Source organism: Coregonus lavaretus, assembly GCF_964263955.1.
Source record: "Coregonus lavaretus genome assembly, contig: HAP1_SCAFFOLD_6405, whole genome shotgun sequence".
In the NCBI taxonomy this organism is placed as follows: domain Eukaryota; kingdom Metazoa; phylum Chordata; class Actinopteri; order Salmoniformes; family Salmonidae; genus Coregonus; species Coregonus lavaretus.
This window is the reverse complement of record NW_028166052.1, coordinates 21,694-33,032: the sequence shown is the minus strand read 5'-3', so window position 1 is coordinate 33,032 and position 11,339 is coordinate 21,694. Positions and strand designations below refer to the sequence as shown.

General features: G+C 45.1%; 1 protein-coding gene across 1 annotated transcript in view; it reads left to right on the top strand.

Moving 5' to 3' along the window:
* Nucleotides 1–91: 91 nt before the first annotated feature.
* LOC311115168 (NBAS subunit of NRZ tethering complex-like) overlaps nt 92–11,339 on the top strand; it is a gene marked incomplete at its 5' end in the record, with an annotated part of 32,707 nt that continues 21,459 nt past the window's right edge. The window contains 3 exons of the mRNA XM_084190371.1: nt 92–226; nt 2,922–3,037; nt 8,944–9,137. Of these exons, the coding sequence (XP_084046497.1) occupies nt 92–226; nt 2,922–3,037; nt 8,944–9,137 (445 nt within the window). The remainder of the gene's footprint in view (nt 227–2,921; nt 3,038–8,943; nt 9,138–11,339) is intronic.

The window sequence follows — 11,339 nt, the reverse complement described above, 5'->3', positions numbered from 1 at the left end:
TCTCTCGCTCTCTCTATTCCCACACTTTCTCCTATTCTCTCTTTCTACTGATATTATAATTTACACTTGTCTAATGTCCCCTCCTCCCCAGCCTCTCTACCAAGGACATCGAGGGTCGTGTGGACACCCTGGCTCTATTTGACATTCTGAAGTCAGAACCTGAATCTTTCCACATTCACATGTCTAAATACGTGTTGAGGAGCGTGGAAGGGACCGACCTGGCCAGGTACAAACACTCTTTCATCCTTCACGGTGGTTCTTAAACCTCTCCTCTGGGACCATCAGATGTTTCATAATTATCCTGTATAATCAGATTTGAGTGAGAATTGTGTGTGTATCCTGGGGTAGAATTTAAGCTAATTCAAAGGGGGTCCAAAAAACCAAACCCGTTTTATTCAGGTAAGCAGAAAGGTGTGATGGTCAGCACTTCTTTACATTAGGGAGAGGAGCCTTCTTCAGGGTGCTAGCCCCGCTAGCCTGTGGCTAGTACTTTTCAGACTGGGCTAGAAAATGTGCCCAAATAGCACGATGACAGTCTACTAGCCCAGTGATGACAGTCTACTAGCCCAGTGATGACAGTCTACTAGCCCAGTGATGACAGTCTACTAGCCCAGCGATGACAGTCTACTAGCCCAACGATGACAGTCTACTAGCCCAGTGATGACAGTCTACTAGCCCAGCGATGACAGTCTATTAGCCCAGCGATGACAGTCTACTAGCCCAGTGATGACAGTCTACTAGCCCAGTGATGACAGTCTACTAGCCCAGCGATGACAGTCTACTAGCCCAGTGATGACAGTCTACTAGCCCAGTGATGACAGTCTACTAGCCCAGCGATGACAGTCTACTAGCCCAGCGATGACAGTCTACTAGCCCAGCGATGACAGTCTATTAGCCCAGCGATGACAGTCTACTAGCCCAGTGATGACAGTCTACTAGCCCAGCGATGACAGTCTATTAGCCCAGCGATGACAGTCTACTAGCCCAGCGATGACAGTCTACTAGCCCAGCGATGACAGTCTACTAGCCCAGCGATGACAGTCTATTAGCCCAGCGATGACAGTCTACTAGCCCAGCGATGACAGTCTACTAGCCCAGCGATGACAGTCTACTAGCCCAGCGATGACAGTCTACTAGCCCAGCGATGACAGTCTACTAGCCCAGCGATGACAGTCTACTAGCCCAGCGATGACAGTCTACTAGCCCAGCGATGACAGTCTGCTAGCCCAGTGATGACAGTCTACTAGCCCAGCGATGACAGTCTACTAGCCCAGCGATGACAGTCTACTAGCCCAGCGATGACAGTCTACTAGCCCAGTGATGACAGTCTACTAGCCCAGCGATGACAGTCTACTAGCCCAGCGATGACAGTCTACTAGCCCAGCGATGACAGTCTACTAGCCCAGCGATGACAGTCTACTAGCCCAGCGATGACAGTCTACTAGCCCAGCGATGACAGTCTACTAGCCCAACGATGACAGTCTATTAGCCCAGCGATGACAGTCTACTAGCCCAACGATGACAGTCTACTAGCCCAGTGATGACAGTCTACTAGCCCAGCGATGACAGTCTATTAGCCCAGCGATGACAGTCTACTAGCCCAGCGATGACAGTCTACTAGCCCAGTGATGACAGTCTACTAGCCCAGCGATGACAGTCTACTAGCCCAACGATGACAGTCTATTAGCCCAGCGATGACAGTCTACTAGCCCAGCGATGACAGTCTACTAGCCCAGCGATGACAGTCTACTAGCCCAGCGATGACAGTGTACTAGCCCAGCGATGACAGTGTACTAGCCCAGCGATGACAGTCTACTAGCCCAGCGATGACAGTCTACTAGCCCAGCGATGACAGTCTACTAGCCCAGCGATGACAGTGTACTAGCCCAGCGATGACAGTCTACTAGCCCAGCGATGACAGTCTACTAGCCCAGCGATGACAGTCTACTAGCCCAGCGATGACAGTCTACTAGCCCAGCGATGACAGTCTACTAGCCCAGCGATGACAGTCTACTAGCCCAGCTGGCATTCTTTCAGATGTTGGCATTGAGGCCCTTTATCTTCTTCCCTAGAGTCAGAGGACGTCGTGGATACCATGTGTGTCTCTGTGTCCAGTATGAAGGAAGTTAGAGGTAGTTTCACAAGCCAATGCTAACTAGCGTTACCCATAGACTTCCAGTCATTGCGCTATCTACTAGCATGCTATGTTTGGATCCCCATAGACTTCCAGTCATTGCGCTAATGCTAGTTAGCAAAATCCTTCAAACTGCACGCAGATACATCAATAGTATCCACAAGTTCTTTCTCATTGCCAAAATCCCAACGTATCCCTTTAAAAAGTTCCATCCATTAAAGTTGATCTCCTCTCCTCTCCCTGATCCTCTTCTCCTCTCCCTGATCCTCTTCTCCTCTCCCTGATCCTCTTCTCCTCTCCCTGATCCTCTTCTCCTCTCCCTGATCCTCTTCTCCTCTCCCTGATCCTCTTCTTCTCTACCTGATCCTCTTCTTCTCTACCTGATCCTCTTCTTCTCTACCTGATCCTCTTCTTCTCTCCCTGATCCTCCTCTCCTCTCCTCTCCCTGATCCTCTTCTCCTCTCCCTGATCCTCTTCTTCTCTACCTGATCCTCTTCTTCTCTCCCTGATCCTCCTCTCCTCTCCTCTCCTCTCCTCTCCTGATCCTCTTCTCCTCTCCCTGATCCTCTTCTCCTCTCCCTGATCCTCTTCTTCTCTACCTGATCCTCTTCTTCTCTCCCTGATCCTCCTCTCCTCTCCTCTCCCCTCCCCTCCCCCGTCCTCTCTCCTCTCCTCTCCTCTCCCCTCCCCTCCCCTCCCCTCCCCTCCCCTCCCCTCCCCCCTCCTCTCTCCTCTCCTCCCCCCTCCTCTCCTCTCTCCTCCCCCCTCCTCTCCTCGTCCTATCTAGGCTGTTGTATTATTATACTCTGTTGGAGGCGTGTGGTTGTGGATCGTACTCCTCTTCTGTCATCACCCCTGAAACTCACATCAAACTGCTCAAGAAGCTACGCGCCGTCACTAACGGTAAGGAAACGGCCAGGGCCCATCCCAAATGTAGTGCACTACTTTTGACCACAGCCCTATGGTGGAGTGTATGTGCATGTGTGTGTGGTGTGTGTGTGTGTGTGTGTGTGTGTGGTGTGTGTGTGTGTGTGTGGTGTGTGTGTGTTTGTATGTGTGCCGTTCTGCCCCTGGGTTCTGAACTCTACAGGAAGTTGTCAGCAGTATTTTCACGCATCACTTCCTCTCCTCCTGTCCCTCATAAGACCAGGCCTTATAACACGCAACACACACACACACCAGTGGAGGCTGGTGACTTGAACGGTTTAGGAGGACTGGGAGACTCACAGTATAGGCTCGGACTGCACAGATGGCAAAGCTTGTTTGAGCGATCTTCTACGACAAATAATTGTAACCTAAAACAGCAATGAAAAAGGGTTAAATTGCAGCTCCAGCTGTCAGCAGGCTACTGGATAGGGCAGGTCATTTTGTGGGAGAACATTATGGAAAGATTCTCCAGTTCAGGTCCCTAGAGGGGAGAACTTTGAGGACAGAGTTCATTCTCTGATCCTTTGAAGATGTTAGTTCAAACTGTAACAAATCTGATATGTTGACTTGGGTAGGAGGACGTCCTCCCCAAGCCATCGTAATTACTGTGCAAGTCTAGGGAATGGAGTGAGAACCACGAGCCTCCATAGTATTGTATTGGAGTCATCGCAGCCGGAGTAGGATGTAAAGTAGCTGTCCTCCGGCTACACCATGGTGCTACTCTAGAGGGTGCTGTTGAGGCTACTGTAGACCTTCATTGCAAAACATAGTGTTTTAATCACCTATTTTGGTGACGTGAATATATTAAGTATTATCTATAAAGAGTAACTTTTTTATGTTTCATCATTTTTTATGTTTCATAATTTCACTGAGTAGGCTCCTCCCTTTCCTCCTCTGAGGAGCCTCCTACTTTGTGTAAACTGGAAATCACATGAGGCTGCTGTCACGGACCGGCTCGTAGCCCGTAACAAAGGGGGAGACAACACGGAGATCAGGGAATAATACAAATGTATTTATTAACTAAAGTAAACTATACACAATTAACAAGGGTGTGTGTAGTCAGTAATCAGTAGTGATGGTAATGAGGGGTTTTGAGAGGTGCCAAAACAAGCCCCAAAATGCCCAAAAATACAGTGTGTCTGCATGGAGAGAGTCTCCTCAATTAATGGGGTAAAGGTGTATTTATCCCTGGGACACACCCGAACGAGGTGTGTCCCATTTCTTTGACGACCCCCACCGACATCCTATTAAGGAAAACAAGAACAAAGAGAGAATTCGGCAGACAGAGTGGGAGGGTCGTCACACCGCATATATTGTAGTTGGGGACTTTAATAAAGCAAATCTGAGGAAAACGCTACCAACATTTTATCAACACATCTCCTGTGCTACTCGTTCATCAAGAATTATTGACCTTTGCTACTCCCCCTTCCATGACGGCTACAAGGCCCTCCCCCGCCCTCCCTTCGACAAATCAGATCACGTCTCCATTCTTCTCCTCCCTTCCTATAGGCAGAAACTTAAACGGGAAGTACCCGTCATCAGAATTGTTCAATGTTGGTCTGACCAATCGGAATCTGTGCTTCAAGATTGTTTTGATCACGCGGACTGGGACATTTTCAGGGATGCCTCTGAGAATAACATTGACATATACACTGACATGGTGACTGAGTTCATCAGGAAGTGTATAGGGGATGTTGTTACCACTGTGACTATTAACTGTGGATAGATGGCAGCAATCGAGCAAAACGGAAAGCGTGAACCACCATTTAACCACGGCAAGGTGACTGGGAATATGGATGAGTACAAACAGTCCTGCTATGCCCTCTGTAAGGCATTAAGGCAAAACGTCAAAGTGGACAACGGCTCAGACACGAGACGTATGTGGCAGGGACTCCAGACAATCACAGATTATGACGGGAAAACCAGCCATGTCGCGGACACCGACGCCTCGCTCCCAGACAAACTAAACCCCAAAACACCTTCTTCGCCCGCTTCGAGGAAAACACAGAGCGAAGTTAACTGAACAAAAATATAAACGTAACATGTTTCATGAGTTGAAATAAAAGATCCCAGAAATTTTCCATAAGCACAAAAAGCTTATTTCTTACAAATTCTGTACACAAATGTGTTTACATCCCTGTTAGTGAGCATTTCTTTGCCAAGATAATTTGTCCACCTGACAGGTGTAGCATATCAAGAAACTGATTAAACAGCATGATCATTACACAGGTGCACCTTGTGCTGGGGACAATAAAAGGCCACTCTAAAATGTGTAGTTTTGCCACACAACACAACACCACAGATGTCTCAAGTGTTGAGGGAGCGTGCAATTGGCATGCTGACTGCAGGAATGTCCACCAGAGCTGTTGCCAGAGAATTAAATGTTAATTTCTCTACCATAAGCCACCTCCAACGTCGTTGTAGAGAAATTTAGCAGTACGTCCAACCAGCCTCACAACCACAGACCACGTGTAAGCACATCAGCCCAGGACCTCCACATCCGGCTTCTTCACCTGCGGGATCATCTGAAACCAGCCACCCGGACAGCTGATGAAACTGAGTAGTATTTATTTCTGTAATAAAGGAAAAACTCATTCTGATTGGCTGGGCCTGGCTCCCAAGTGGGCAGGCCCACCCATGGCTGAGCACCTGCCCAGTCATATAATCCATAGATTAGGGCCTAATGGCTGCCCAGTCATATAATCCATAGATTAGGGCCTAATGGCTGCCCAGTCATATAATCCATAGATTAGGGCCTAATGGCTGCCCAGTCATATAAGCCATAGATTAGGGCCTAATGGCTGCCCAGTCATATAAGCCATAGATTAGGGCCTAATGGCTGCCCAGTCATATAAGCCATAGATTAGGGCCTAATGGCTGCCCAGTCATATAATCCATAGATTAGGGCCTAATGGCTGCCCAGTCATATAATCCATAGATTAGGGCCTAATGGCTGCCCAGTCATATAATCCATAGATTAGGGCCTAATGGCTGCCCAGTCATATAATCCATAGATTAGGGCCTAATGGCTGCCCAGTCATATAAGCCATAGATTAGGGCCTAATGGCTGCCCAGTCATATAATCCATAGATTAGGGCCTAATGGCTGCCCAGTCATATAAGCCATAGATTAGGGCCTAATGGCTGCCCAGTCATATAATCCATAGATTAGGGCCTAATGGCTGCCCAGTCATATAATCCATAGATTAGGGCCTAATGGCTGCCCAGTCATATAATCCATAGATTAGGGCCTAATGGCTGCCCAGTCATATAAGCCATAGATTAGGGCCTAATGGCTGCCCAGTCATATAAGCCATAGATTAGGGCCTAATGGCTGCCCAGTCATATAATCCATAGATTAGGGCCTAATGGCTGCCCAGTCATATAATCCATAGATTAGGGCCTAATGGCTGCCCAGTCATATAATCCATAGATTAGGGCCTAATGGCTGCCCAGTCATATAATCCATAGATTAGGGCCTAATGGTTTTATTTCAATTGACTGGTTTCCTTATATGGACAGAGAAATTGTTGCATGTTGCGTTTATATTTTGTTCAGTCCAAATGGGTCCAAAAACATGTTTCTAAAAATTAAATAAAATGAATAATGGAAAAGTGGTGCGTGCATATGTATTCACCCCCTTTCCTATGAAGCCCCTAAATAAGATCTGGTGCAACCAATTACCTTCAGAAGTCACATAATTAGTTAAATAAAGTCCACCTGTGTGCAATCTAAGTGTCACATGATATCAGTAAATATACACCTGTTCTGAAAGGCCGCAGAGTCTGCAACACCACTAAGCAAGGGGCACCACCAAGCAAGCGGCACCATGAAGACCATTAAATCCATTATTAAAAAATGGAAAGAATATGGCACCACAACAAACCTGCCAAGAGAGGGCCGCCCACCAAAACTCATGGACCACGCAAGGAGGGCATTAATCAGAGAGGCAACAAAGAGACCAAAGATAACCCTGAAGGAGCTGCAAAGCTCCATAGTGGAGATTGGAGTATCTGTCCATAGGACCACTTTAAGCCGTACGCTCCACAGAGCTGGGCTATACAGAAGAGTGGCCAGAAAAAACCTCAATCCAATTGAGAATCTGTGGTATAACTTAAAGATTGCTGTTCACCAGCGGAACCCATCCAACTTGAAGGAGCTGGAGCAGTTTTGCCTTGAAGAGGGGGGGTGAATAGTTATGCACGCTCAAGTTTGTTTCACAACAAAAAAATATTTTGCATCATCAAAGTGGTAGGCATGTTGTGTAAATCAAATGATACAAACCCCCCAAAAATCAATTTTAATTCCAGGTTGTAAGGCAACAAAATAGGAAAAATGCCACGGGGGTGAATACTTTTGCAAGCCACTGACCATAACATAGCATAACATTCATTTCTGCTACATATACTAAACATAACATAACATTCATTTCTGCTATATACAGTGCATTCGGAAAGTATTCAGACCCTTTGACTTTTTCCACATTTTAAATAGTTTTTTCCCCCTCATCAATCTAAACACAGTACACTATAATGACAACGCAATAACAGGTTTTTAGAAATGTTTGCAAATTCAATGTGAAATATCACTTCTACATAGGTATTCAGACCCTTTATTCAGTACTTTGTTGAAGCACCTTTGGCAGCGATTAAAGCCTCAAGTCTTCTTAGGTATGATGCTACAAGCTTGGTACACCTGTATTTGGGGAGTTTCTCCCATTCTTCTCTGCAGATCCTCTCAAGCTTTGTCAGGTTGGATAGATTGCGTCGCTGCACAGCTATTTTCAGGTCTCTCCAGAGATGTTTGATCGGGTTCAAGTCCGGGCTCTGGCTGGGCTACTCAAGGATATTCAGAGACTTGTCCCAAAGTCACTCCTGCGTTGGCTTGGCTGTGTGCTTAGGGTCGTTGTCCTGTTTTAAGGTGAACCTTCGCCCCAGTCTGAGGTCCTGAGCGCTCTGGAGCAGGTTTTCATCAAGGATCTCTCTGTACTTTGCTCCATTCATCTTTCCCTCAATCCTGACTAGTCTCCCAGTCCCTGCCGCTGAAAAACATCCCCACAGCATGATGCTGCCACCACCATGCTTCACCGTAGGGATATGGTGCCAGGTTTCCTCCAGACGTGACGCTTGGCATTCAGGCCAAAGAGTTCAATCTTGGTTCTCATGGTCTGGGGGTCTTTAGGTGCCTTTTGGCAAACTCCAAGAGGGCTGTCATGTGCCTTTTACTGAGGAGTGGCTTCCATCTGGCCACTCTACCATAAAGGCCTGATTGGTGGAGTGCTGCAGAGATGGTTGTCCTTGGTTTGGCCAGGCGTCCAGCTCCAGGAAGAGTCTTGGTGGTTCCAAATTCTTCCATTTAAGAATGATGGAGGCCACTGTGTTCTTGGGGACCTTTAATACTGTATAAATGTTTTGGTACCCTTCCCCAGATCTGTGCCTCGACACAATCCTGTCTCTGAGCTCTACGGACAATTCCTTCAACCTCATGGCTTGGTTTTTGCTCTGACATGCACTGTCAACTGTGGGATCTTAAATAGACAGGTGTGTGCCTTTCGAAATCATGTCCAATCAATTGAAGAAACATCTCAAGGATGATCAATGGAAACAGGATATACCTGAGCTCAATTTCGAGTCTCATAGCAAAGGGTCAGAATACTTATGTAAATAAGGTATTTCTTTTTTCTATTTTTTTATATAACTTTGCAAAATTTCTAAAAACCTGTTTTCGCTTTGTCATTACAGGGTATTGTGTGTAGATTGCTGAGGAAAAATGTATATTTAATCAATTTTAGAATAAGGCTGTAACGTAACAAAATGTGGATAAGGTCAAGGGGTCTGAATACTTTCCCGAAGGCACTGTATATATTTCTATATGTTCCCTCAGGGCTGGACTACCGTAAGATGACAGACGAGGTGTCGGACCCCCTGGCCGCTCTGGAACCTGTTCTAACCAGTCAGAACGTCCTGTCCATCTCCAAACTGGCCAATCGGCTCCCTCGCCCAGGAGGGGGTGTGGTCTCGGCTAGCGCAGTGCACGCAACCTGGCTGGGGAAGCTGTTCTGGAGGGGAGACCCACAGGTTTACATTTTAATTTAACCTTTATTTAAACAGGGAGTCATATTTTTTAAATGAGCCCTGTAATACAAACGTTTTTCCACTGTATTTTTATGTTTGAATCCATGAAGTTGATTGCAAAAAAAATAGTTTATTAAGGTTTTAGAGAATGTGAAGTTAGGATAGCCTGAACGTTTTATACTTGGTCTTGTAGCTTTAATTGGCTGAGGAGCAGGACCATTTCAATTAGCTACCTCTATATTCCTATGATTTCCATTCAAACACATATTAATTTATGCAAATTGTAAATGGTTATCGTTCAAAAAAGTATACATATTATACAAAATCTGATTGTAAGCATTCTAAGTAGGGTCAGTCGGAACATTTCAACGTTGGTTTGTAGTTGAAAGCTTAAACCACATCTGTCAAACTCCACTAAGGGCCAAGTGTCAGTGGGGTTTTCGCTCGCTCCTACTTGATTAATTAATTAAGGTCACTAATTAGTAAGGAACTCCCCTCACCTTATTGTCTAGGCCTTAATTGAAAGGAAAAACCCAAACCAAAACGGTGAAAGGGGTGATGAGTCTAGATGTATTGTTGATTTATTACCATTCATGTCTATGGCACTTTTTTTTTTTTTTTTTGCCGTTGGAATGATTCTGTATCATTTTAAATATTGTTGTAGTTCAAAAAGTATAAAAAATATTTGATCAAGCAACCTGCTGGTCTGCACGTTTTAAAGTTGGTTTCGTGTTAATAGCTTAAGCGATTTAAGCACTAGAGCGAGTGGAATATATGGAATATATGTATGTATTTATTCTATGAATATATTAAATGTAATATAATATACAGTACCAGTCAAAAATGTGGACACACCTACTCATTCCAGGGTTTTTCTTCATTTTTACTATTCTCTACATTGTAGAAAAGTAGTGAAGACATCAAAACTATTAAAATAACACATATGAAATCATGTAGTAACCAAAAAAGTGTTAAACAAATCAAAATATATTTTATATTTGAGATTCTTCAAAGTAGCCACCCTTTGCCTTGATGACAGCTTTGCACACTCTTGGCATTCTCTCAACCAGCACCTGGAATGCATTTCAATTAACAGGTGTGCCTTGTTAAAAGTTAATTTGTGGAATTTCTTTCCTCCTTAATGCGTTTGAGCCAATCAGTTGTGTTGTGACAAGGTAGGGGGTTATACAGAAGATAGCCCTATTTGGTAAAAGACCAAGTCCATATTATGGCAAGAACAGCTCAAATAAGCAAAGAGAAACGACAGTCCATCATTACTTGACTGACCTTCATGTCTTAAATCCGGAAAATTTCAAGAACTTTGAAAGTTTCTTCAAGTGCAGTCGCAAAAACCATCAAGCGCTATGATGAAACTGGCTCTCATGAGGACCGTCACATGAAAAGAAGACCCAGAGTTACCTCTGCTGCAGAGGATAAGTTCATTAGAGTTACCAGCCTCAGATTGCTGCCTAAATAAATGTTTCACTGAGTTCAAGTAACAGACACATCTCAACATCAACTGTTCAGAGGAGACTGCGTGAATCAGGCCTTCATGGTCGAATTGCTGCAAAGAAACCACTACTAAAGGACACCAATAAGAAGAAGAGACTTGCTTGGGCCAAGAGACACGAGCAATGGACATTAGACCGGTGGAAATATGTATTTTGGTCTGATGAGTCAAATTAGTGTCTCCTGCTCCTTGAAAATGGCAGCTCTAGCCTTTAGCTCAGTTCGGATATTGTCTGTAATCCGTGGCTTCTGGTTGGGATATGTACGTACGGTCACTGTGGGGACGACGTCGTTGATGCACTTATTAATGAAGCCGATGACTGATATGGTATACTCCTCAATGTTATCGGATGAATCCCGGAACATGTTCCAGTCTGTGAATGCTATTTGTTGCATATTTGTAGAAAAGTAATACTTCTGCCCATTTCAAGGAAACCGCTGTTATTTACCCCCCTTGTTGGTTATGATGGGCTGATCAGATCTGTTATTTACCCCCCTTGTTGGTTATGATGGGCTGATCAGATCTGTTATTTACCCCCCTTGTTGGTTATGATGGGCTGATCAGAGCTGTTATTTACCCCCCTTGTTGGTTATGATGGGCTGATCAGAGCTGTTATTTACCCCCCTTGTTGGTTATGATGGGCTGATCAGAGCTGTTATTTAAACCCCCTTGTTGGTTATGATGGGCTGATCAGA